Source organism: Dermacentor andersoni, chromosome 1, assembly GCF_023375885.2.
Source record: "Dermacentor andersoni chromosome 1, qqDerAnde1_hic_scaffold, whole genome shotgun sequence".
In the NCBI taxonomy this organism is placed as follows: domain Eukaryota; kingdom Metazoa; phylum Arthropoda; class Arachnida; order Ixodida; family Ixodidae; genus Dermacentor; species Dermacentor andersoni.
The window spans coordinates 153,305,418-153,333,210 of NC_092814.1; the positions used below are offsets into that span (position 1 = coordinate 153,305,418).

General features: G+C 43.5%; 2 protein-coding genes across 3 annotated transcripts in view; one reads left to right on the forward strand and one right to left on the reverse strand.

Moving 5' to 3' along the window:
* c11.1 (maestro heat like repeat family protein c11.1) overlaps nt 1–26,136 on the reverse strand; it is a 213,933-nt gene extending 187,797 nt beyond the window's left edge. Inside the window, exons 1-6 of one of the 2 annotated variants that reach the window (XM_050194373.3) lie at nt 25,925–26,136; nt 23,394–23,485; nt 22,798–22,943; nt 22,326–22,457; nt 9,510–9,666; nt 6,914–7,012 (exon numbers count right to left, since the gene is read on the reverse strand). In XM_050194373.3, coding sequence (XP_050050330.1) covers nt 6,914–7,012; nt 9,510–9,666; nt 22,326–22,457; nt 22,798–22,943; nt 23,394–23,436 — 577 coding nt within the window. In that variant the 5' untranslated portion in view covers nt 23,437–23,485; nt 25,925–26,136. Of the gene's footprint in view, nt 1–6,913; nt 7,013–9,509; nt 9,667–22,325; nt 22,458–22,797; nt 22,944–23,393; nt 23,486–25,608; nt 25,687–25,924 lie in introns of those variants that run through there. The other variant, XM_055062171.2, reaches the window with a different exon arrangement.
* A 287-nt stretch (nt 26,137–26,423) lies between these two features.
* Herp (Homocysteine-induced endoplasmic reticulum protein) overlaps nt 26,424–27,793 on the forward strand; it is a 63,831-nt gene continuing 62,461 nt past the window's right edge. The window contains exons 1-2 of the mRNA XM_072287769.1: nt 26,424–26,459; nt 27,346–27,518. Coding sequence (XP_072143870.1) covers nt 27,378–27,518 — 141 coding nt within the window. The 5' untranslated portion in view covers nt 26,424–26,459; nt 27,346–27,377. The remainder of the gene's footprint in view (nt 26,460–27,345; nt 27,519–27,793) is intronic.

Sequence of the window (27,793 nt, forward strand, 5' to 3'; positions counted from 1 at the left end):
GTCTCAGCTACGACTTGCTACTAATTGCTACTGAAGGCTTGAAATCGGCAGGCTTGCATAGAAAAAAATTAAATGGGCCTTTAGTGTGAAATGGTGTGAATGAATGCCTTTACAACCGCATGTCTTGTTGCTTTGTCCCTTGGCTTGGTAAGAGAACCATCTTGCATCTTATGCAGGGTGTCTACCAAGTTGACATTTCCAAATTCCCTGAGTTTTCCAGGTTTTCCCTGAGTGCCTTTGCGAAATTCCCTGAGAGATGCAGAACTATGTTTTATGTCAAGACGGGCTGGAACCATATCGCCCGATGCTGTCACCCTTTAGTAAGCATATGAAATTTTTTTTTTAAAGGAACCGACTTAATCCAATTTGAATACTAAGGAGTAGTGTTTATGTTAATAAAAAAAAGAATAGAAGGGAGGGGCTAGTAAAATGCACCGCAAATAAAATGTCTTCCAAAGAAATTGCAAATCGAGTCAGACATTCTCAAATACAAATAAAAAGGAGATGCATACAGAAGCAAATATTTTCGAATGTGAGCTATTTATACCAACTGATAGCAAGCTCAGTGGTATGAGGTCCGAATTTTGTCACAATTGAGAGTCTCTCTCAACAGTTCGTAAGTCAACCTCAACTGTCTTGACATACTCTCAGCCGGCGCACGACGCCTCAGTGTTGTGTTTCACTGCTTTAAAGAGTTTATTTTGGTTTGTATGAGGGACACCTGCATCTCGGCGTCAGCCAAGAGTGTTTTTTGAGCTCAGGCTCCTTCAAAGAAGCGCTCGCATACTTCATTCCCCATTCATTCTTCAATGTGTCGGTCCTTTCTGTTCTCGTGCTCCTTTTGTCGCGCGTTCGCACTACGGACCATTTGAAGCATACTCTTGGTCAGTTTACAGTCAACGTCCAATTTTTCGGTTCCCCCTAGGGGCCGCAAAAACTTCCGAAAAATCAGGCAGTCCGAAAAAATAAATGCATGTCTTTTACTGCTCTTAAGGGCTCAAATCGACACAGGCACGCCTGGAAAAGCTCTGAATGCCTGTCAATGCACTTATTAGGCATAGCGGTGCTCCTACTGTGACACGAGAGGGCGGGTGCACGCGTGTAAAATTAAGGAATACATACTGTGTCCCGTGACAATGGACCCTTCCTACGCTTGTTAAGCTTCACCGCAATACTTTTGCTAATGCTTCACCGCGTCACACAACTGTACCGAGGCAAAACTAACTTTCAAGAACCAGCATTATGGAATGCACCGTGCTTTCCGAGCTTCAAAGCCAAAATTATTGCTGACAGCGGAGAAATGAAGAAACACGGCACCGAACGGCAAGAAACTTAATAGCAAACGTCGAAGCAGCTAGGCGTAGCGTTGCCGCAGTGGTGGCTACGGCTCCCAGCGGATCTGAGTGCGATAGCGCCGGTTCGAGGCGGCAAGGCAATCAAAATGGCAGCGGTGGTGGCCTTGATTAATGCCGTTTCGGACCTGCGGTCATGCAGAACGTCCGGAAAATCGGACGGCAAAGAGTTCTTGCGTCCGAAATTTCAGACGTTCTGATACATTGACTCTATGGGGTACGTGGTGGTGCCGCGAAGCCGTCCAAATTATCGGGAATCCGGAAAGTCGGTCGTTGACTCTACACTGGCAACTCCTCCAGCCGACGACAGGGCGTCAAAGACGATTCATTACGATTCCTGTCTGTTACTCGAGCCAGCATTACCGCGACTTTCGACCCTTTCAATAAAATTACAGCTAATCTTCCCTGATAGAGGCACAAATTCCCTGAGATTTCCCTGAGTTTTTCCAGACCACTAAAGATCCCTGAGAATTCCCGGTTTTCCCGGTTGGTAGACACCCTGCTTATGGCAGTATGTAAAACATTTGGTACAGCAGAAACGACTGTGATTCGCATATCTGACTGGACACAGCCTTGCGTCCAGTCAAATAAAGATTTATCATAACTGCGTGCAGAGCGTTATTTTTTAAGTGAGAGAGGGTGACATGCTGACAAGGTTGCATTGTACATGTACATGGTGTCAGAATCTGGGTTTCCCTTGCATAAGCATCCCATTTCATTTTAGGAGCTCTGAACAGGTAGGCGGTCAAATTACAACTCGCTAGAAGATGTTGAATTTACAACATACAGTGCAGCCTGCTTTACCCAGTTTTTTTCTTTTCTTTCAGGTTACTCACTACTGTGTAATATAATGGAATATTACGACACCTTCTAGCCTTTAAATTCAATCTGGTAGATAATTCGACCAATTATTGCCCTCCCATTTTGGTTTAATTATTGGACGTTGAATTGGTCCAGTTATTTTTCCTTCACAGAGACTAATTTACATGCTAACTACCTACGCAATATTATGCTTTGTCATAGCTTGCAACAGGTTGTCAAACATCAGACGCACATTCACAGCATCTCGGCAACGGTCCTTGATCTTGTTTTTGTAAGTCGATCAATTGAAAATTTTTCTGTCTCCGTTGAACCTGGCATTTCTGACCATGAACTCGTGTATTTCACATGCTCGTTGAACTCGTGTCAAGTCAGTAAAAACAAGACAATTACTATTAAAGACTCCTCTCGAGCCAATGATGAAAGCGTTCTAGATTACCTTGAAATATGCCTTGACAATTTCCGAGGGCATGATATTACTGTACTATGGGACACATTAAAAAAAATTGTTAATCACTGCCTCGACAATTATATTCCGAGCAAAACTAAACGAACATCTACAGTTACTCGCTGGATAACAAGAGAAATCTTATGCCTTAAAAGAAGAGTTAAGCGCTTAAGACGGCGATGTGGTTCACATGACGAAATCCAAGAAATCCAGAATAACTTAAACCAAAAGTTGGGGCATGCTAAGCTTCAGTACTTCCAGCATACACTGCCAAATTTTATTCGCGTTGCAGCGAAAAAATTTTGGGCCTTTCTAAGAAAAAATAACAAGGCAATTAGCCATATTGTACATGAGGGGATTATCATCAATGAAAACCACAATATTGTGCAATATTTCAATCAATACTTCCACAGTGTCTTTTCTAACTCTGATACTACTACACTTCATAACTGTACGCCATGCAACTCTGCTGCTGATATTGTGTCACTACTGTTAGGACTTTGCATCCGGTGCCACCACTATTACGACTTTGAGGTGGTCCCATAGCGCTCGTCACCCGTTTCGTGACAGAGCGTTGGTAGCGAAGACTCCGAGTCAGGCGTCGTTGAGAATAACAAAAGGGACTTTATACACTATATACAGGTCATTATACAGGACATGATCGGATCGGCACTGGGGCCGAGAGCTCACAGCAAACGCAACTGTTCCCGCACGGCGACGTCCGGCGAAAACGCGTGACACATCTCACTCCAGTCGAGAGCGGCACTGGCTCCCGGTGGGTCGGCGGATCCGGTTTTCCAGGCGGCGCGTCGCGGCTTATAAGCCCCGAGAAACCATTGTCACTCAAACGGCCCAATACAAAGCCAGCACTCGACGGTCGTCCGAGAGGTCCAACCAGCGACCGCGCTGGCCACCCTGTTCAAATTTCGCGCGCGCGGTGACCTCCAGGAAAAGGGAGGTGCGGCGCCGGGCTGTCTGGCACTTGGTGGCACGTTTGGACACGTTGCTCGCCGATACTTCTCCGCAGGACACCACTGCCTGACGGCTCAGCATCTTGACTTGTCAAGGGAGAATTAGGGCGCTGTGCCTTTCAGCTCAGCCCCGGGTTTGTCCAAAGGGCGCTCGCAGGATAAATTCTGCATCTTGTAGATTCGGAATCCGGGCTGGTGGTAATGGCACAACACTACAAGGTGTTGTTTCAATGCTACTCAACCTTAAAACTAAATCCTCCCCAGGTCCAGATGACATACCCAACGTTTTAACGTGACAGCGTTAGGGACCTCGTGTCGCAGAAAAGCCGGTGTCGGCGTCGGCGTCAGCGGCGTTGGCCATGAGCGATAAATACCAGAAGGCACGTCATAAATAAAAAACATCTTGCAAGATGGGCTGGTGGGAATCGAACCAGGGTCTCCGGAGTGCGAAATGGAGACGCTACCACTCAGCCACGAGTTCGCTCCTTCAAAACGGGACAACATCGCCTCTAGTGAATGCGGTGTTGCCTTAGAAACGTGCCGTAGAAAGTTATACTGCGGTATATATCGGTAATTATGACCATATAACTTACAGAAGTCGCAGTTTCACGAGTAGCGAAGTACGTTTCCGCTACATTTCTTCTGCGCTCTGCGCACACGCAGAGCCACCTTGCGGCAAACACAGAAGACCCCCTCCTCGCAATGTACGGCGCTGCCCCGACACGTGGCGCGCCACTCGCCCCATGATCGCGTCCGCCTTCATGGCGCGTCGGGGCCCGGCTATCTGTGCCGATCGCGACGTTTGGCTGGCGTAGCGCGTTTGAGTAGGCGGTGCGAACGGGGTGCGATAACGTTATCGCATTCCACTCTTGAAGGCGAAGCTTAAGCATCCTCCAAATTTTTTTGAGGAGGTATGCCAAAGCATTAGACACTTTTATAGTTATTATATTTCAAGTGTCCTTGTCTTCAGCTAAACTGCCTAGAGATTGGCTCTTGGCACATGTTGTACCTGTACTGAAAAAAGGTGACGCCCACACTAGTAACAAGTTATCGTCCCATATCACTAACTTCATCATGTTGCAAACTACTTGAACATATCATAGCTAAGGAAATTAATAAATTTATAGGGGATAACAACATACTTTCTTGCCAACACGGTTTTCACAAGGGTTTTTCTACTGTAACACAATTAACAACAGTTATCCACAGTTTTGCTATTGTTCTTGACAGGATCGGTCAAATTGATGTAATATTTTTAGATTTCAGAAAGGCGTTCTATCTCGTATCACATAGCAAACTTATTAATAAACTAGAACCAGTTAACCTCCCTACCTACTTAGTTTGACTAACCACTTGCAGTTTGTTTCAATTAATGAACGCTCATCCAACGAACTTCCAGTATCATCAGGAGTGCCCCAGGGCAGTGTACTGGGCCCTTTACTATTCTTGATATACATTAATGACATTACAAATGATATTGAATTTCCGGTTCAAATTAGATTATTTGTGAACAACTGTGTACCGTATAATGAAATTAACTGTCATGAAGATCAATTAGTACTAAACTCTAATCTCCAAAGCATTCTTTTGTGGTGCCATCAAGGAGCATGTAATTAAATACCAGTAAAACACTGTACATGTCAATAACCAAAAAGAAAATTAATAAACTGTTGTTTGTCTACAAACTAGGTTCTGAACTGCTTGCGGAAGTCAGCGAGTACAAGTACTTGGGAATCACAATAGCCAACAACCTCAACTGGAGTACTCACATCTCTAACATTTGTAACTCTTCGTTCAGGAAACTTTGCTTTCTCAGACATAAGCTAAAACATACACCTCCTAGAACTAGGTTAATGGTTTATACATATCTAATTCGACCTAAACTCGAATACACCAGCATTGTCTGGGATCCCTATACAAAAACTAACATCGATGCTCTTGAAATGATACAGCGTAAAGCTGTACGGTTCATTTATTCTAAATATTGTACAAGTGACTCTCCCTCTAGAGTAATGACGCAGCATAACATTCAGACTCTACAATTACGAAGAAAAATACAATGACTAATATATCTGTTTTCACTCAAGAATAATCTCATCTATAAACCCAGATCACAGCACATCGAACCTGGCATCGTCATGCTGACTCTGTAACACCTTATAACACCACAATTAACCTTTTCAAATATTCTTCCTTTCCACGAACCATAACATATTGGAACAACCTACCTTTTTCACAGTTGTCTAATGCTGATTTTTTAGAACATATAAGTCTTTGACTTCACTGGCATTAATGTACTGTGAATTTATACCTACACTTATCCCTTTTCTAGTGTTCGGTTATCCTGTGTCTCATTGGCTGCACTAACAGCCTCGTAAATTTTTTTTCTGCTTTTTTTGTGTGTATCTGCGTGTGTGACATGCTTTTGACAATTTGGTTTGTTTCAAGTGCGTAAACAACTTTATATATCATTGTGTTGCTACACCTCATTGCCCTGCACTTGATGTTACTATTTGCTAATATTTGTACGGTTCGTGCCTTCTTTCTTTTTATTTTTCTGCTTTTACTATTACTACTCCTCTTTGTTGCTAGGTATATGATCTTGTTATATGCTAATATTTGTACGCGTTACTTGGATATGTTTTTATGTACTTTTGCCCCTCCTGCTTGGGCCCTCTTTTGGGCCTGCAGTATTCTGTAAATAAATAAAATTAATTGCAATGATGCAATTATTAGGGGCTGAAGGTATACTTTACTCAGAACTGCTGTAGTGCAAAATGAAAAATGCAGTCTTTTTTACACCGTTCAGTGCTGAAAGCAAACTAGTTCAGAAATAGACTGCTTCCAAACAGAAACTGTGGTGAACCTTCACTTTTTTGCTGATTTGAAAGCTGTTGAGTCAGCCTTTTTAATATCATTGCATGTATTGAAAGTAGTCTTTTCTTTTAGCCCCATTTCCTCTGCATTTTTGTTGTCACTCAAAAGCAGAAAAATATTCAGCACATGTTTCCATATACAAAGCCAATATTTTTTTAATATATGCATTCCATTTGACTAGAAATATTTGCCGTTTGAAAACTCCTATTAAAAATGCAATGAATTTTTAACAGCTATTTGTTGTAAAAAGCAGCAGGATGGTGGCCTTTTATTGGTATGCCCATAGGAATTTCCTAAAGTTATCAAAACAAATGGAAAGGTCACAGTACCTATATATCAACGCAGTATACATGCAATGATAAAATCATCTGTATTGCAGAATGTGTGTGCCATATTATAACATACAAAATAATGTTCATCAGTAAGGAACAAATTTCATTTCTTACCAAATGCCATAGCCCATCTGAGCTGCTCAGTGCGAGCTCCGCTCAACATTGGCAGCATGGTGCCAAGTAGGGCTTTCAGGAAGGGCATGATACCAAATGCTGGATAAAAAAACATAACATCTTTAAGCCCCCTGTTTAGGGTCCCCTAAGAGTGCACAAAGACATTTTCAACAGAATAATACTGAATAAGAAGTGTGCCAATACACAATTTACATGTAGAATTTGATCATAAAATAGTGCAAAACTTAAAATCATTCTAAAGCCCCTTAATTAATATGGTTCCAGTCATGCCTTTGTTGGTTTTATGAAGTAACAATAATTAAGGCTTTTTAGCCCGCTAGCAACAGCATCACACAAAATATCACTTCAAGCTATTGTGCCACCCACTTCTAGGCAAGAAAGATATAATCAATTTTAAACAGTTTCTAGTGGCCCTTGAGCCACATTTACCTACATATTAATGTAGCCAGTTTTACTTAAAGGGACACTAAAAGCAAATATTAAGTCAAGCTAAAGTGATAGATTAGTGCTCAAGAATCTCTAAGGAGTCAATATTATCACGAACAGAGCCTTAATAATCAACAAATTAAGGTAAATGCAGGACATGATTAGAGACTCCCCCGGGACATTCCAAGTGCTTGCCCAATGATCAAAGCACTCCAAAGTTACAATCCGTCACTAGTACTCAACCACTCGTTGCAGAAAACATACTTGTTTTGTATTATACGACAAAATAAAATGCTACCCATCCAGTTTTATTTCATTTTTAGAAAAAGGAACTCATTAAAATTACCCTTGACAATGACGCAGGCAGTCGAAAGGTTTCGTTTTCATTCAACTCCGTGCTGCCCATGCTTTCGCGTTTCAGTAGTTTCGTTATCGCATAGTGCTGCGCTGGTTTTTTCGGCTCACGAAACTCTCACAAACTGCAAGTAGCAGAGAATTCAACTTCCATGTGATGTTGCGGGATGCCCAAACGGTCTATGCCACTCAACCAAAATACAGCTGCTGTGGCGAATCCAATTGTCTTGGCTCGGTAACACCATCTATTGGGTGCCATTTTGCTCACGGAGGGCAGCAAAGGGTGGGGTGGCGTATGCAACATCACCACTCCCCCTGTTGTGTGGCAGGAGATTTGAATTTCGAAAAAGGTATTCGGGCCCTTCAGATGCAATTTTCTCATAGATTAAGTCTTGGCACGAAACAAGTGTTGCGATGTTTCTAGAATGGTATTTAAACAGTCCATGTCAACTCAGTATTTGCCTTTAGTGCCCCTTTAATGTAGACAAAAACAATGAATTGATGCTGCCACACCCCAACACAAAGCTGTTATATTTTTGTCTCAATCAACTACAGCAGAGCAACCATTTAACGAGCAAGTTTTGTTTACTTTTCAGGAAATGCTTTATCACAAGATTTTTGTTAGTGCTTTTCCAATTTGAAATTATATGTTGTAAAAATGGTTTATTACTTGTATTTGGCCGAGAACTTTGTTCTGAAAGGGCAACTTTGACTTGGCACACATGTAAGCATGGAATATTACAACTTTCTAAACACATGCTAGAAACAACGAAGTATAAACAGCCAAATAAACTGTCAGTATCTAGACAAAATATTCCAAGATTATTTATGTGCCACCTATGACGTGTGCAACAAGCCTTGGGTGGCAGGCTACATCAGATGTGGCCCAGAGGCCTAATTTGGGCGTGATACAGTGCATGAACACTTGAGACTTTGTGGAGAATCATTTTAATGCGAAATCGTTAAAGTCCCCATGTCAGAAGAATCCGATGTCTGCGTCTTCGTGAGCAAAAATTTCAGTCTATTTTTGGTATATGTATATGCCACGCCTTGTTATATGACATGTGGTATATGCGAGTTATATTGCCACATCATTCTATCACTAAAGTTGCTCATACCTTGTCTTACATTCTTGACAAAGTTATTCCATGGAATTTTAAGAATGAAAGCCCACATACAATTGTCATGAAACAAAAGAATGACAGCGCATGCGTTTTATGCGAAATCTTCTTAGACTTGAATATTAAAAGTGCAACACAATAAGAGGAACCTGAAAATTATGAAAATTTTTTGGCGCACCTGTGCACTACCTCCGGTACTGGCCCATGCAAGAGGCTGCGCTTTTAGCAGAAAGCTCGTCTTCATGCATAGCATTCACCGCCAGTGTTTCCCAGTAAACATTATGGTTACAGATGCTGCAATTGGCGGGACGCGTGAGAAGCAGTCAGGGAACTTTGAATGCTATTGCATTCCACTCTTAAAGACAAAGTTTTAAGCGTCCTCCAAATTTTTTATCTACAGCACTAAGCCAATGTACAATAGAATTGTTGGCATTGAGATTTCCAAGGTTCCTTTTGGTTTGGTTTTTCGCCATGGTGGATATTCCTTCTTTACAAAATTATGACAATTACAGGAATCACTGGAAAGCAAACAATTAAAGCCAGCCCACTTGCTCCCAATCTTAAGAGTCTAAGCTTCCCCAACAGTGTAACAGTAATGTGGGAGAAAACCTATTCTCATTTCAAACACAATGCAGAGAGCCAAAGAAGAGTGTTTTTTTCATAATGACACTGACGGTTGGCAAGGGCCAGTCCAGCGAGGGTCTCCAAAACAAGCGGGTGTGGCAGGGAGCCCGGCTGAAATCTGGCCTGGACCAGCTCCATTGTCTCAAGGGGGTACTGTCTGCCCAGGGCTATCACTATCCCACAGAGAACACTGTCTGTTGCCACTTCCTGCACAAAAAAAAATGAAAGCATAGAAAGTGCGGTCACAAATAAGCTAGCACAAACTGGCATTGTCAAAAGCCTTTACTAGAGCTGAATATATGGTGAAAGGATGCTAAACATAATGGCAAGACCTAAGCCATCTCTACAGTTTCACCTGCAAGTTTGCTCCAACTTCATTGCCACACCACTTAAACCTCACATGCTCACTTGTGCACAATGTCTAATCTTTACTCAAGCATCAATTGTAGCAAGAAATCCACAGTGCAATAGCATTCCATGGGGAACAAGTATAAAACATGCAGCTCAATGGACAAGTATGCTAGGATAGCTTTAGTGATATAGTTACTTGTGTAAGAGATGCGCATTTTTACTCAAGCATCAAGAACAGCAAAACATCCACAACATAATAGCTGATGTAATGTAATATATAGAGTATGTCATAGTGACAGTGTTGGATGATGTCAAAGAATGGGTGAGATGTGGTGAACTGACAAATTAGTTACCTTTTTAACTAGAACAGACATTGATTAACATGAACACAGAGACAGCAAAAATCTATTAGTCTTATCAGAAGTTTGTCTTTAAAAAAATTATCCACAAAATTCAAAATCTACTATTCCTGGAGCACCTAAATGTCTAAGCATGAATAACTAAAGGCAGGTGCAAAGGACTATTTAAAAGATATCCATTAGACAAATTATAGCCAAATGCACTTTTAAGCAACTTAGTGTTTGTTGCTTGCTGGCACTGTCATCATCAGCATATTTTATGTCCACTGTAGGACGAAGGCCACTCCCTGCGACCTCCAATTACCCCTGTCCTGCGCCAACCGATTCCAACTAGCACCCGTAAATTTCCTAATTTCGTCGCACCACCTAGTCTTCTGCCATCCTCTACTGCACTTCCTTTCTCTTGGTACCCATTCTGTCACCCTAATGGTCCACCGGTAATCTAATCTGCACATTACATAACCTGCCAAGCGCCATTTTTTCCTCTTAATGTCTATTACAACATCATCTATACCCGTTTGCTCTCTAATCCAAACCACTCTCTTTCTGTCTCTTAAAGTTATGCCTAGCATTCTTCATTCCATTAATCTTCGTGTGGTCCTTAACGTGTTCTCAAGCTTCTTTGTCAATCTCCAAGTCTCTGCCCCATATGTCAGCACCGGTAAAATTCACCGATTGTATACTTTCCTTTTCAGTGATAATGGTATGCTCCCAGTCAGGAGCTCACGATGTCTGCCGTATGCGATGCAACCCATTTTTATTCTCTTGTGAATTTCCTTCTCATGGTTAGGGTTCCCTGCGATTAGTTGACCTAGGTAAACATACTCCTTCACAGACTCTAGAGGCTGACTTGCGATCTTGAACTCCTGTTCCCTTGCCCGGTTATTTATCATTATCTTTGTCTTCTGCATATTAATCTTCCTTCCCACTCTTACACCCTCCCTGTTAAGGTCCTCAGTCATCTGTTGTAACTCGTCCGCAGTGTTGCTGAATAGAACAATGTCATAGGCAAACCGAAGGTTGCTGAGGTATTTGCCGTCGATCCTTACTCCTTAACCTTCCCAGTTTAATAGCTTGAATACTTCTTCCAAGCATGCAGTGAATAGCATTGGAGAGATTGTGTCTCCGTGTCTGAACTCTTTCTTTATATGTATCTTCATACTTTGCTTGTGTAGAATTAAGGTGGCTGTGGAATCTCTGTAGATACTTTTCCAGGGTATACACGTAAGCGGTCTGTACTCCCCGATTATGCAATGCCTCTATGACTGCTGATACCTCTACTGCATCAAATGCTTTTTAGTAATCTATGAAATCCATTTAGAGAGGCTTATTGGACTTTGCGGATTTCTCGATAACCTGATTAATGACACAGATGTGATCCATTGTAGAGTATCCCTTCCTGAAGCCAGCCTGTTCCCTTGGTTACGTTACGGTTGGAGTGCAACACCCCGGGCAAAAAGTATGCTCTACCAGCATGCCTCATCGAAACGACAAGTGGATTCCTAATTTGCTGTGGTTGTCTGGAGTGGTTACCAGTCTGGCAGGTGCACCGCAGTACTTACAGGCCCCTTCGTGCGTGTGCATGCCTAAGCGAAACAAAGAGTGGATTCCTAATTTGCTATGGTTGTCTCAAGTGGATGCCGGTCTGGCGGACGCCCCGCAGCATTCACAGGCCCCTTTGTGTGTGTGCGTGAAAACCCGTTCCGTGAACCCAGGACCTGCAGGCTGCCGCCAGCGGAGGCACGCTCGTGAAAACGTCAACTGGGAGAATGGATCAATCACCCATCCACTACCAGATGCCCTTTCTGCAAAGCAGCGACGCGCGAAAGAGAAGTGCTCAGCTGCCTACGATCCCCAGGACCTACGGGTTGCCACCAGCAGAGGCAAACTCGGGAAAACATCGTCCTGGGAAAGTGCGTGCCGCCACCAAGCACCGTGGGACTCGGTGCATGTCACGTGACATTGACGTGAACAAGATCCCACCTACAATTTTGGTGGACCTATTTAAAGGGCCTCGCAATGTACTTTTTCACTTCATTCTCTTCTTCTTACCTTTCACCAACCATTGAATAAACTGTGCAAGTGTCACACTAGAAGTCGTCTCGTCCCTGCGTGATCACCATGGTCTACCAGACGCTCGCAGCCTGCCGACAAGTCCCCGCTACCCAATAGTAACGCCGGTCGAGGTTGAAGAACCAGGCGTCGCAACAACTGTCGGCAGCGGTGGGGTTTGCTACCCTGGAGAACACAAATGGTTGGCAGTGATTGGGATTCGCTACCCGGGAGACCCCAACTTTGGACGACATCTAAGAGATCGTTTCCTCTTTGTCCTGGCGACAACGTTCAGAAGGAAGGTGTCAGGATTCATGACTGCATATGGTGAGTGCACGACTTTTCTTCACTGAGATATCACTTGGCTTTATGTATTCTTTCTTTTTTTTTTTTAGAAGTACAGAGCAGTGATTTTTCTTTAACCGTTGACGGAAGTTTTGAGTACGTTGAGGTTGTTATAGAGTGAAGAGTTAGCAGCACTGAACTTGAAGGCACTAAAGAAGTGGGAATTGTTGAGCTTGGCCAGAGAGTTGGGCCACCAAATTGCCGAATCAAAGAGAAAGCTGGAGATCATAGAGGCGATCAAAGCAACCGGGGCAGACGACGATGAACTGAAGGAATACCTAGAGAACATTGCGGATAAGAAGGAAGAGCGTAAGCGCATAGAAGAAAATGAAGAGCGTAAGCGCTTAGAAGAAAAGGAAGAGCGTAAGTGCATAGAAGAAAAAGAAGAGCGCAACTGTGTTGCTCGCAACACACTCGAAATGAAGTGCCTAGAGATTGAGCTCCTGAAAGCTCAAAATACTGAAAGACCTAGCACAGAGGCACGTGAAAGCAAGCACGATGAACTGAAGGAATGCCTAGATATCATAGCGGATAAGGAAGAAGAGCGTAAGCGCTTAGAAGAAAAGGAAGAGCGTAAGCGCCTAGAAGAAAAAGAAGAGCAGGCTGCATGTGTGGCCAAAGAAGAGTGCGACCTCGAAATGAGGCGCCTAGATATTGAGTTTCTGAAGGCTCAAAATACTGGAAGACCTAGCACAGAGGCACGAGAAAGCGAGCGCAGAATGACAGAGACTTGATGGCACCCTACGCAGTAGGAGGGGACATAGGTCTTTTTCTGATGCAGTTTGAACGCACATGGCCGCAACACTTGCTCACGGTACTGCCACGTGAGGTAGCTGATATCATTGCCTGCATGGGGAAAGAAGAAGCAGAGGACTTCGATGAAGTCAAAGCGAGTCTGCTTAAAAAGTATAGATTAGCAGCAGAAGCATTCAGGTGAAAATTCGGGGAGGTCGAGAAGACCAAAAGTGAGTAATACTCGGATTTCGCATACACCTTGGAGGTAAACCTGAAAGAATGGCTCAGAGAAGAGGGTGCACTCGGCGACGCCGAAAAGATAATGCAGTGTGTTGCATTAGAACAGTTCTACCGCCGGCTGCCAGAAAACATCAAGTATTGGGTTCAGGATAGGCCAGGCGTGGACACTATCATGAGAGCGGCCGATCTCACTGAGGAGTACGTAACTCGCCGTGCGTTCGAAGGCAACGAAGATCCTAAGAAGGAGATGAATAAATACAGACCCGGCTAGCCAGAGCGATGGTCAAAGTCGAGTCAGTATAAATCAAAGGAAAGGTCAGATTCGGTGAAAAATAGTGACGAGAACAGCAAGGGAAATGAGGAGTCACCCGAACAGAGGGCAGAAAGGCAAAAGAAAAAAGCTTTCGAGGCAAAGAAACCAGTAGTTTGCTACAACTGCCAGCAAACGGGGCATATCTCCGTGGGCTGCAAAAACCCCAAACTAGTGTTAATGTCACTAACTAGTAACGAGGAAAATCTGAAATTGGTAGAACTGTACATTCGAGACCTCATGGTAAACGGCAAACCGTGTCGGGTGCTTCGCGACTCAGCAGCCACAATGGACGTGGCATCCGTCTTATATAGATGAAGGCCAGTTCACGGGAGAATGTGCTTGGATAAGGCAAGCCGTAGAGGCCTCCAGTGTTTGTCTCCCTATGGCAAAGATTCGTATCGAAGGCCCTTTTGGAGTACTGGACACTGAAGCCGCCGTCTCGGCACATCTCCCGCCACAGTATCCATATTGTTTTCTAACAAATCTGAAGATTTGCTGCGACGCAGGGGAATCTGGTTTAGTGAAGGAATAGTGCAAGCCTTAACTCGTTCCAAGGCAAGAGAGCTCGCGGCAAAGGCAGTGTACAAATGTCCAGTGGTGGAGGAAACAGGTTTGACGGAGGATTCGTCAACCAGCACCGAACAGGACAGCCCTATTGGGGATATTGTGGAAAGTGCACTAGCTGATGAAGAGGTCAGTAAAGCACCAGAGCCTGAAATGTCTCGAGAGACAGAATTTAGGAGAAAGTTATTGAATGTAAGCCCTGCCACAATGATTCCTGAGCAGCAAATGTGCAAGGCCCAAAGTAATGCTAAGCATTACTATGACAGGACGGGTCGGACGCGACGCTTTGAAGTTGGGGAAAAGGTAATGATCCTGAAACCCTCATTGAAAAACAAACTACAGGTTCAATGGGAAGGACCGGCTGACATAATTCAGAAATTATCTGAAACAAACTACGTAATCATAGTACCGGGAAACAAAGGACACCACAAGTGTACCACAGCAATCTACTTAAACCCTACAGGCAAAGGGAGGCCATTGTGAACATGCCCCTTAACCAACCTGAGGAGATGCCTGTCGACTTTCCGGAGTTAACATCAGTAACGGTGGCAAAAGACATTCACAGGACCATGAACAAGCTAGTTGAACAGGTGGAGTTGAATCACAATCAAAGGGCCGAACTGAGGGAGCCCGTGTTTGAATTTAAAGACATTTTCAGACACACCTGGCAGGACCACTGTGATCGTTCGTGATAGAGAGTTAACCTCATCGGACCCAGTTCGTTCGAAAGCTTATCGCGTTTCACCTCGTCAATGTCACGTCATGGCTGCTGAAATAAACAAGATGTTAGAGCTAGATGTAATCAAACCCGGAGAGAGTGATTATACCTCGCCTCTTATTTTGGTTGAGGTCCCAGGAAAGGAGCCGCGACCATGTATCGACTACCGCAGGCTCAACTTAATCACAAAGGACCAGACCTACCCAATATTGCATATCGAGGAAAGGCTTGAGAGAGTTAGCAGTGCTAATTTCATCCCCACGCTCGATTTAGTCAGAGGGTACTGGCAGGTTCCGTTGACCGAGAGGGCAAGCAGGCTTGCGGCATTTATTTCCTCGATGGGAACCTTTCGGCCAAAGTCCTGAGCTTCGGATTGAAGAATGCTCCCTATTGCTTTTCTAGCCTTATGGACCAGGTGCTATGGGGAATGGTGGACTTTGCAGTTCCATATCTCAATGACATAGCAATCTTTTCTTCATCATGGGCGGACCATATGCAACACCTGCGAACCGTGTTGTGTCATCTACGAGAGACCAACTTAACTGTCAAGGCTCCCAAATGCCAATTAGGGCGCGTGGAGGTAGCTTATCTAGGTCACATAATAGGGCATGACCATCTTCGGCCTTCCGAGGTTAAACTGACCGCAATAGACAATTTCCCGCAACCACGCACCAAGCGGGACATCAGATCATTCCTTGGCTTGGTGGGTTATTACCAAAGATATATCCCGCGGTATTCCGAGATTGCGAGTTCTTTAACGGATGCTCTCAGAAAAACAGAACCACAAATGGTAAAGTGGGATGGCGCAAAAGAAAAGGCTTTTAGTATGCTGAAGAACACACTAACGAGTCAGCCAATGTTGAACGCGCCCGACTACTCTAAGCCATTCATTCTTCAGTGTGATGCCAGCGACAGGGGTATGGGAGTGGTGCTTTGTCAAAAGAGAGATGACGAGAACGAACACCCTGTACTGTACGCCAGTAAAAAGCTTTCAGTTCGTGAGGAAGCATACAGTGCATTAGAAAAGGAATGCGCCTGCATAGTATGGGCGGTGTGCAAGCTAGCTTGCTATATCACTGGTTCAAGGTTCACCATAGAGACTGACCACTGTCCCCTCACATGGCTGCAGTCCATGTCTATGAAAAACGGTCATCTTTTGCGCTGCAGCTTGGCTCTTCAAGAGTAAACCTTCGATATTTGCTACAAGAAGGGTAAGCGTAACGGCAATGCCGAACCAACGGTCCGAGTCGTTGCCCCTAGAGTAACGAAAGCCTCATGGTCACTCGGGTTTCCATGGCATTTTTACGTTGGTATTTTATTTCATACCTTTCTTTTTATTATCGCGAAGTTGTAGTTGACAGTTAGCTGATTTTAGTAACCATGTCTTAACGCTTTCAAGAAATGGCTGTCTTAAGTGTTCAGGGGGGGAAGGATGCATGACAGGGATGGGAAAACAGTAGCGGGTTTTTTTTGTTGTAAAGCCTGGTGTATCTTGGGGGAGGGTGGCATTGCACTCGCCGTTCTGTGGTTGTGGGTCCGGCACTGTTCTGGGGTGATTGCTTGCCCAAACAGGAGACGAAAAGTTGCGAGACCGGTTTGCAAGTCCAGTTCACCGGACCGGACCAGGGAGAAAAGGCACAAGAATGCTGCAAGGAGTGATGAACGACGGCCAGAAATCTACCAACTACGAACCAAGAGTTCGTCACCACTGAGGAAAATTCTGCTGCTGAAACAACGATCCCTCGCCCAGTGGCTGCTGGCCCCTATGCGTCGGGATCTTCCTCCCCTGCCGGAGATGCTGTTATGGCTGGCGTGTAACACCCTGAGCAAAAAGGATGCTCTACCACCATGCCTCATCGAAACAAAGGCTGGATTCCTAATTTGCTGTGGTTGTCTCGAGTGGATGCCGGTCTGGCGGACACCCCGCAGTGTTCACAGGCCCCTTTGTGCATGTGCATGAAAACCCTTTCCGCGAACCCAGGACCCACGGGCTGCCGCCAGCGGAGGCACGCTCGTGAAGACGTCAACTGGGAGAATGGATCAATCGCCCATCCACTACCAGACGCCCTTTCCGCGAACCAATGACTCGCGAAAGAGAAGGGCTCAGCTGCCTACGATCCCCAGAACCCACGAATTGCCACCAGTGTAGGCAAACTATGGAAAACATCGTCCTGGGAAAGTGGGTGCCGCCGCCAAGCACCGTGGGACTCGGTGCATGTCACGTGACGTTGACGTGAGCAAGATCCCACCTACAATTTTGGTGGACCTATTTAAAGGGCCCCGCAAGGTACTTTTTCACTACATTCTCTTCTTCTTACCTTTCACCAACCATTAAATAAACTGTGCAAGCGTCACCCTAGAAGTCGTCCCGTCCCTGCCTGATCGCCATGGTCTACCGGACGCCCGCAGCCTGCCGACAACGCCACGCTACCCAATAGTAACGCCGGTTGAGATTGAAGAACCAGGCGTGGCAACAACTGTCGGCAGCGGTGTTGTACGCTACCCTGGAGAACGCAACAGGTGACTGAAGTCCAGTGTTGCCCTTATTCTATTGGAGATTATTTTGGTAAATATTTTATATAATACTGGGAGTAAGCTAATGGGCCTATAATTTTTCAGTTCTTTACAGTCTCCCTTTCTGTGGATTAGTATAGTGTTTGCATTCTTCCAGTTTTCTGGGACCCTTGCAATTGATAGACACTTCGTATAGAGAGCTGCCAATTTTCCTATAATTATGTCTCCTCCATCTTTGATTAAATCGACTGTTATTTCATCCTCTCCTGCTGCTTTTCCCGGTTTCATGCCTTGCAAGGCCCTTCTGACCTCATCTCTAGTTATAGGAGGAGTTTCTGTATACTGATCATTATTGTTTCGAATAGAGTACTCCTGAGTCCTCTGGGTACTATACAGGTCAGTATAGAATTCTTCCACTGCTTTTAATATACCTTCAAGATTGCTGATATTAGCCTGCTTATCTTTCAGCACATACATCTTGGTTTACCCTATGCCAAGTTTCCTTCTCACTAATTTCAGGCTGCATCCATTTTTGACAGCATCTTGTCTTTCTCACATTATAATTTTGAATATCACTTATTTTCGTTTTGTTGATCAGTTTTGACAGTTCTGCGAATTCTATCTTATCTCACGAGTTGGACACTTTCATTCTTTGTCGTTTCTTTATTAGGTCCTTTGTTACTTAGGAGAGCTTGCCTACTGGTTGCCTTGGTGCCTTGCCTCCCACTTCAGTTGCTGCCTCTGAAGCCAGCCTCGTTACGGTTTCATTCATTACCTCTATGTCATCTTCCTCTCTCTTGTAAGGCTGCATATTTGTTCGCTAGCACCAGCCTTTATTTATCTGCTTTTACCCTTTCTGCCTCTAGGTTGACCTGTTTTTTCTTGACCAATTTTACTCTTTCTCTTTTCAAATTGAGGTGAATCCTAGCCCTCACTAACTTATGATCACTGCTTTACCCTACCTATCACTTCTACATCCTGCACTATGTTGGGATCGGCAGAAAGTATGAAATGAATTTCATTTCTTGTTTGACCATTAGGGCTTTTCCAGGTCCACTTTCTGTTGTGTTTCCTGAAAAAGGTGTTCATTATTCTAAGTTTATTCATTTCTGCAAATTCTACCAGCACCTCTCCTCTAGCGTTTCTAGAATCGACGCCGTAGTTGCTGATTGCCTGTTCACCCGCCTGCTTTTTCCCAACTTTTGCATTGAAGTCACCCATTACTACTGTATACCGAGTTTGCACTTTTCTCATTGCTAATACAACATCTTCATAAAACTGATCTAATTCCTCATCATTGTGACTGGATGTTGGAGCACAGTCTTGTACTACCTTTAATCTATACCTCTTATTAAGTTTGATTAGGACTACTGCTACCCTCTCATTAATGCTGTAGAATTCGTCAATGTTGCCCGCTATGTCCTTATGGATTAGGAATCCTACCCTGTATTGCTTCTTATCAGGGAGACCTCTATAGCAGAGGACATGGCTGTTATTTAGCAATGTGTAAGCCTCACCAGTTCTTCTAATCTCACTAAGGCCGATAATATCCCAAACAATGTTTGATAGTTCCTAAAGGAGTCCTGCTAAGCTAGCCTCACTCGAGAGGGTTCAGGTGTTAAACATTGCAAGGATCAGTTTCCATTGGTGGCCTGTCCGGACCCAGAGATTCTTAGCACCCTCTACTGTGTTACAGGTCTGACTGCCGCCTTAGTCAGGCGTGCCGCAGCTGCTGGGGACTGAGGGCCATTGGTTAATTGTAGATATCATCAGGGAGGTAGTGGCCGAATACTGCACCAGGGAGGCCAATTCCTGTTCTGGTGAGTGTGCAGGTTGATAATTATCGGTCTGCAGAGGCACCTCCGGGGCCCTCCAACAATTGTTTTTATTGTAACAACTCAGCAGGTTTCCATGTTATCATTGATGCTGGTATGGCTCTTAATGCATACAGACATGCCAATTGCTCCTCATGTATCTAACAAAGTTATATTCCTCAAGTCTGCTAATTTGGCTGGCCTCTCCAAGAACTGAGTAGACCTCAGTGGTGGCTGCGGAAGTTCAGGGGCCATATTCTGAAACGTTTGCCTTCCACGATAGTTTCGCTGGTGCGATAGTCACATTCAATAAATCAAGCGACTGCTTACCCGTGACGTCAGTGTGCACTACCAACATGCACTGTCGAACGCTTCACATCGCATGAGAGAGCGCACCGTGTGAGTGCAGAGTGGCTAGGGTGTGTTGTTTTCGAGTGTAGTGGCCGCAGTACGGGTTCTGCGCACTGACTACAGTTGGTTATGGCCGCTTTAGGTAAAATAAATTGAATAAGGCAGTGTGAAAGGTTTTATTTTAAATGAATCAACAAATATCGCCACGAACCAACGCGTGTAAGACGCCACCAAAAAAGGGCTACTATGAACTACCACCTATCTATCTCTTCAACACTCCGCCACCAACCAAACGCCAAAAGACGCGTTTGTTTATTCAATATATGTCGAGAGCACTCATCGATACCATGATGTTAAAATGACGTAGGCCGGAACTACTAGATGGCGCTGCTTATTTTCTGGTTTTGCTAAAACCGCCAATCAGCGGGCGCCGTTGGTGGAGGCATCGCTAAGGCGATCGTTTCGCGGAAGAACATTTCGGAATATGGGCCCTGCTTAAAAAAATTTGCAGTTTGTGTTAAGCGGATTTGGTTTCCACTGAGCCTATGAGAATTCAGCCAAATATTTACACAGTGTTCCTCAAATCCGAAAATTCAGCTTAACAGGTTTTATTTTAACAAGAATCTGCTGTACTTGATCTAGATGCATCCAGTATATTTCGGTAATTGAAGCAAGTTGTTTGTACATGCCATACAATACTGCCAACCACCGATGCCAGTTTTCCCCTCAATTCGAATGAAGTTTTACCTAAATTTCCCTAGATTTTTGTGAAATGTGGCGAGACTCAAGCTGAAATGATGTCACTGTGCAAGTTATGCAAACAATGCGGCCTCTTACTCGAAATCACATATACACAAGAAGATGTCAGTATGTGTATACTTTGTTGTTGCCCATAGTTGTTTTGCACCTACTGCAAAGCCCCAAGATTACACGGAACCTTATTCGAATTGTAAGGAAGATGGGCACCAAACGTACCTTACAGAATGTAAACATCAAAACAGTGCACCACTTCGAGACACCAATGTAAAAGATGTGAATTATTTTCTTTGCATGCCGTGTACTGATGCAACTCTGCCACACTTGCATGTCATCTGTAGTGAAGCATAAAATATGTGGCAAATCTTTCGTCCACAGCAAAACTCGCCCAAACACATAACCACTGGGACTCTGTCCAAGGTTGCTCTGCCTATCGGCGGTTCCCGGTAAATTTTAGTATATGTGCATGTGTAGACTGTTTAATGCCACAACTACACTGTCATGCTTGGCACTAAGTATACATGTCCACTTACGGCCAGATGTGCCTGTACTGCTTTGTTTAACATTTCAGCATGCATTTGTTTTGCTGTTTACAGAATAACAATTTCATTCAGAGTGCACAGACATCGACAGCACAGCTAAAGGTACTAACGGCAAAATCGTAGTAGCAGTACTGTGCCACCTTGCACCCTGTCATTTACTTGGCACGATGCGTTCACTGCACTGTTGTATGGTCAAAAGTCATGCTTCAGATGTGGTGCAAAGGTCATTTGCGGTGATTGTAATCAAAACATGCCATCACGTCAGCAGTTTTGCCGTTTCAATGTCTTTGCCTATTTCCCAAACAAGGCTTAAAATCCTTAAATCTGGTGAAATTTCCCTATAGTTCGCTGCATTGGTGCCATACAACATTTAGATATGAAAAAAAAGAGTGATTGCCTTCAAAGCTGCAGTCGAACATACTCTTAAATGCTCTTGCCATTTTTACTGAAAGTGCATTTTAACAAAGAATCCCATGAAAAATGAGGCAAGAAATGCACTACACCAAACCACAGGGTCTAGCTACATATTTAAACTAGCTACAAATTGGCAATTACACCTCAATATTTAACCCCTTAATGACAAAAAAATTAAGAATTAGATTATAGGCTTTTACGTGCCAAAACCACGATCTGATTATGAGGCCCGCTATGGTGGGGGACTCAGGAAATTTGGACCAGCTGGGGTTCGTGCACTTAAATCTAAGTACACAGGTGTTTTCACATTTTGCCCCCATTGAAACGCGATGGCAGGGATTCGATCCCGTGACCTCGTGTTTAGCAGCCTTACACCACAGACGCTAAGCAACCATGGCGGGTCTCTTTAATGGCAGTTTGGTTGAAAACAAATTAGTGGTTATTTTTCATGAAAAGCATAACTGCAATGCTTTCTTAGTGGCATCTGCAGCACAGTGTAGGTCAGCCATAGGCAGTGAAACACTGTTTCTCACTAGGTGCAGGTCTATAAGCAACAAAAAGAGCAATTTAAGAGGTTCTTTTTTTTTCTCTGTATGTTACAAGAACTAAGCCCCTGACAAATTATGCACAGATTACAATAAATGGGGTTTCTATTCTCTTATCTCATTAATGCACACAAAAAAAATCTAGATATAAAGAAACAAACAAGCTTTTGGGTTTTAGAAATACAATAGCCCTACCATAACCTTAAATTACCCATCAAAATAGAAAAGTGTTGAGAAAGGCACCGTCACTCACCTTGGTACGTGTCATCTCCTCAATTGTAGTCTTACAAACATTGTTTAACAGTGCCTTGTCTAGTTTGTCAACAGAATCTTTGCACACTTCATGCATCACAGTGAACAGCAAGTTTCTATGAGAGGATGACAACTAGAAAAGAAACGAAAGTTTTGCTGCATTACTCTATGAGGCAATATCTACATCAAAGACAAAGATTTGCTAAACAAGGCATACTACTGGGCAAGTAATTTCTTGCTTAGACATTGAAATCACCAAGTGGAGACAAGACAATGACGAAGTTGGCAGGATAAAAGCGAATTTGTAATGCAAGTTTAGAGCTTGTGCTTGTCCTGCCAACTTTGCTTTCGTGTTGTCTCTACTTCTGGACGAATATCTGCACCAGGAAATCATATTCAATTAAACATTTGTATCATTCAGACATGCACAGAGTTGCTTGGAGGTGATATACACTAAAAAAGACTATATTTACTTTTGACTCCTTCGTCAAGTAGTCATGGCAGCTACTCAAGACAAGATTAGGCCAATGGTTGCCAATAACTTGTAGCGAGTGACTGACTGCACGGCAGACGCTGTCTTGTTTGTCTCCCAAGCTTTCCACAAGGGCTTCAACAATGCCTGAATAGAAGAAACATTCACTTAGACATGCAGCAATTATATGGGTTATTTTCTACACAGCATGAATTTCAGATTTGTATTAGCACCATGCAACCTATGATATTATGCTCGCACATAGGCTGCATGGCCAAGAACCATCAGAAGCGAAATTCTGGATACCATGAGAATAGCTTTTCTTAAAGCCAAATTCTCTTAAAGCTTGGAATTGGGAGATACACTGTGTTATGCCACATAGCAAGCATGCACTGCAGCCTTCAATTTAAGGTCACGTGTATGGGCTGCAACCATGACAAAACTTTTTGCAGCAGCCAAATGTTATCCAGACTTTACTCTCGGTGGTACAATGTACTTTCCTTATGGCTGGCTGTCAGTGCATAACATTGTAGCATCTTGCAGCATTGGGAGGCTACACACACTCAAAGAATGCTCAATAGCACAGAAAAGCCATACCGTCAACCTGGCCACCCGTCTTGAAAGAAGCATCTGCAACCATCTTCAGTGCTTCGACTTCTATGCTTGCTTGATGCTGGTCAGTGGGATGGCTGAAGGAGGTGAGGAAGCAACCAGTAATAGTATTAAATACAACTGTATAGGCTAATCAGTTGATGCTGCCTAGCTAATTGTACACTATTTACAGCGACACAGTGAAGCTAAGTGCATTTCTTTCTTAAATACAAAAAAAAAATTGTAGCTGGGAGCATACCTTTACACATGAACAGCAAGTCCGAGGGGGGGGGGGGGGGGGTGAATAGCAGTTTTTGAAACCGAATCAAATACAAATTGAATAGTGCCAGAATCGAACAATGAATATTTTTCTAATAGATCGCAAATAATGTACAAGCTTCTAATCAATAATAAAAAACAACTTTAACAACCTAGTTTTCACATCAATAATTGAGTATTTCATTACACTGCACATTATAAAGCATCCTTTATTAAACGCACAAAGGAAACAAAGAACAACTAGGCAGATTGTTTGCAAACTCAGGGTTCTAAAGAGAATTCGTCATTCATAATCAACATATAAAGTCAACATTGTGGACTAATTGTTATCTAAGTATACTGTCGTGTCAAGACATGCGTGTCATTTGCAACAATGGCAGAGTGAAAAAAAAAACAAGCATTTTTTATCTAGTTCGAATTATCACGGCAGACAGTCCACAATTGTATAAAGTATAATTGTATAAACAACTGTATAAAGTATGCTGCAATGAAACATACTCTGATTTAATCTGACGAGTGGAAAAGGTGAAGCGTGTTCCAATAGTGCCAAACAATATCCATTGCCAGATGCCATGTCTAATTGTTCTATTGCAAGTGATCCAGTTACTGAAAAAATCTGGTTGAATGAGCGACACAGCATGCTCTAGTAATGTCCACTCAGGATGGGATGAAAAATATTGCATTTCTGCTTCAATTTCATGTTTGATTGTGTTCAGTCGACAATGTAACATATTAAGAAATACACATATTTTCAAATAGTAAGTATTCGATTCGAGGGCCAAATTCAGTATGACAATATTCAATTCATTATTTTAACGTTTTGAATATTTGCACACCCCTAAAAAGCAATAAACAAGCACATTATAGTGTTATGCAATGAGGTGAGTGCCAAATGCATCAGATAAAGGGAAATTGTGTTCATGCAGTGCTTGTAAATCAATGTCCCCTAAATATAAACAAGTACTGCCAGCAGCATTTCAGAGCTTAAAGAGGGGCAGGCAATGGGTGGGGGAAGGGGGGGGGCTCTGGAGCGTGAAAAAGAAGGAAGAGGATCATGAGTACCCGTGCAATTCAAATAGCTGTGAAGTGCGTCTTTATCGAAATGATGAGTTGGTAGAACAGGCTTTAACAAAGAATATACACATACCTATGCTTTATAAGTTATGCGCTATACAAAAGCTAGCTTCTTTGCTCAGAGATGCATAAAATGTTTATCACAGCCAGAGAAGTTTCACATGACAGCTGCTGCCACTCTGTAACCACATAGCTGATTCCAGTCAATTATGCTGTCTGCACTCCTGCTGTGTTGTGTTTTTCATGAAGGCACATAAAAGCACAACCACACAAAACTTACAATAAGGAAGTGCAAGGCAGTAGAAAAAAAAAAAAAAAAGCTGTCATCTGCACAGGCGATTTTAAACTTGCTTTATGGCTGCGAGGTTAGAATAATTATAATTTTGACGGTTGCTGTTAACACTGGAGAAATATAACACGAGAATGCACAGACCTTAACATTACAAGATACAACACATCAATGCTGCTCGAGGTTATGATCTCATTAACTATAGCACTCAAGTAAAGAAAGAAAAGGAACTACATATTTAGTATAGTACGATAGCATATGTGCGGTCTAGCCATTAGCCAAGAGCGATACCAACATTATTTATAACATTTACTAACGGCTCTTTGTCCAAGCCATCGGCGTTGGTAGACACAGCACGCGGAGAGCTTGGTCAGCATTTCCTAACGTAGGGTCGGAGGAGCCCCCAAATAAACACTATCAGATGGACAACTAGAACGCATTCAATGAAAGTCACAAATGTAGTATTCCTCGTAGCAACATTTTACTCCTCTATTTCAAGCGCCACATTTCTTATTGAGCAGAAAAGCACACTCGAATTGTACCATCAACGAAAAGTGATGCAGTGTGCGCAACACTAACCATACGTTAGGTACATTTCAGGGTGTCATCGTAAACAGTATACGATAATGGTGATGACACATGAGGCGAGCAAGAGTCGGCAACCAGCTATCAAGCTTTGTAGACACGCCTCCTTTGACTAGCCGGTTTCTTTCCACCAAGTATGTCCTTCAACGTACTCATCACTTCTATTAAGCCGTCAGATCTGCAGTGAAGCTCGCTTGCTATGTTTATTTTTACAAAAGATCAGAGCATATCCGGGCGGAAAATAAATAAAATTTTCTGTTGTGCTGCAAAGTAACATGAGCTCCGGTGTCACATTATATAATATACTCACAAGACTTTCGCTTTTGTGATCGTAGTACCAACACGACCTTCGAAGATAAGGCATCATCAATGATCATTTGGTTTAACGCACGCAAGATATGGAGCAAATGCAAAGGTCAAATATCACACTTGTAGCAACATCCAACGCCTCGACAGCCAAACAGCCGTCCATATGCAAACGTAAACCATAGCATAAAGTGCGTAAACCGTAAACCACGGCTACAACAGCGCCACGGGTGGCGGCGGTGGCTGCCACCGGGACTATTGCTGGCGAGAGTACACGGAGTAAACGTTACTCTCGTTACGAGGTGCCCACCAATGAGTGAACGACAAATCTTCGGCTTTTGCAGAACACTTGAGGGGGGTTGGGACGATTTTATTTGAGCGGCGTGTGGTTTTGCTACTTTATGCATAAAAAAATTCTCTTGAACTGTGGTCTTCGCTTATATTCAGGCAGCAAAAGGTACGTGCACCTTGCACGATCACTTCCTTTTTAGCGCGCGGTCACGGGCAAGTACAGTTCGGAATTCACTATCACCGCGGAGGTTTGGTCAATAATTGATTCTTGCCTTTTCTCCCGATTACAAGCGCTTGCCACGCGTTAGGGAGCTCGCTAGACTCTAGTGCCTGTTAAACTAATCCTTTTAGTTGAGTTGCGCTAAAGCTGCGTTGAATTCTTAATCTTTGACGACTGTTTTGTCATCGAGGTCACCCACAGTTCGTTTTACGTATAGTACCAGAGCTGTTATGCGCGAATTATTGCGATGTGGTGTTCTCTAGGCTATCGTTGATATGTATCTACGTCGTACGCGTTAATTGTTTGAAGATTACTGACAGTGATGCGCTCTGTATTGTGGCTGAGGTTTCTTGTGCATAGTGCGCGACGTTTTCGTATCATAATCTTCGTCCTGAACGTCGGCGACGGCTAGCTCGCGAGAAAAAAGATCTGCCTGATGAAAGATATAACGCTAGGACAGGGGCCTTAAAAACGCCAGCAGTTGTACAGTCTGCCTACCAAGATGTTTGCCACTGCGCTTAGTGATAAGAACACTTGCATCACCGAATAAGCGTCTCTCTCTCTCTCTCTCTCTCTCTTTTTTGCGTTCGGGCCATGTCGCGCGTTTGCATGTTGTACGCGAAGTTCAGTCCTCCGTCGATTGTGAAGCTCTAGTTATGATGTCAATCGCGTGCTTCTAGGGCATTGCGTGGACCACCTGCGCGAAAGCTTATTGTACGCGTTTCTCCTGCTTTCTGAATGTGCAAAATTTTTTGTTGAATTCGACCCTTGCGTGAACTGTTTAGTTTGTTTTCGGAAACCAGGAACAAGAGCGTAAGCCATCGTCTGTGTGCTTGTCATGCGCGAAAGTTAGAATTGCGTCAAGGAAACATTTGCGTTTTAATTTATTTGTTTGCGTGCGTGTGCTTTTATAGGAGGCAAGCAAGCATTGCGGGGAAGTGCATTTATGGCAGCTCAAAATATGAGCGCTTGCCTTGTGATTCGGGCGCCTAACCAAAAATTTGGAGACCAACAGGTGTATTGTTCCTTGGACTGGTCCGTGCAGCAGCTCAAGCAGCACCTCTCCAAAGTCTACCCAAATAAGCCTGTAAGTAAATCCATGAAATTAGCATGTGGCTCATTGAACACGGGTGGAAAACATGCACTGTCGACACTTTTAAAATAATGAGCATTAAGTGCTTGTTCGTGGCTTTTGTGTTGAGCGTGCATGCATTGTCTTTAATTCCAAATATTGTTTGCAGTCCGCCTTCCGTGCTTTAATTGTTTAATTGTTATTTTATCTTATTTTCCAAAACTTGTGATCCTGTCACCTCTGATGATAGTACATCGCCAGGAGTCTCTGCGTGACCTTAAGCACTGCAG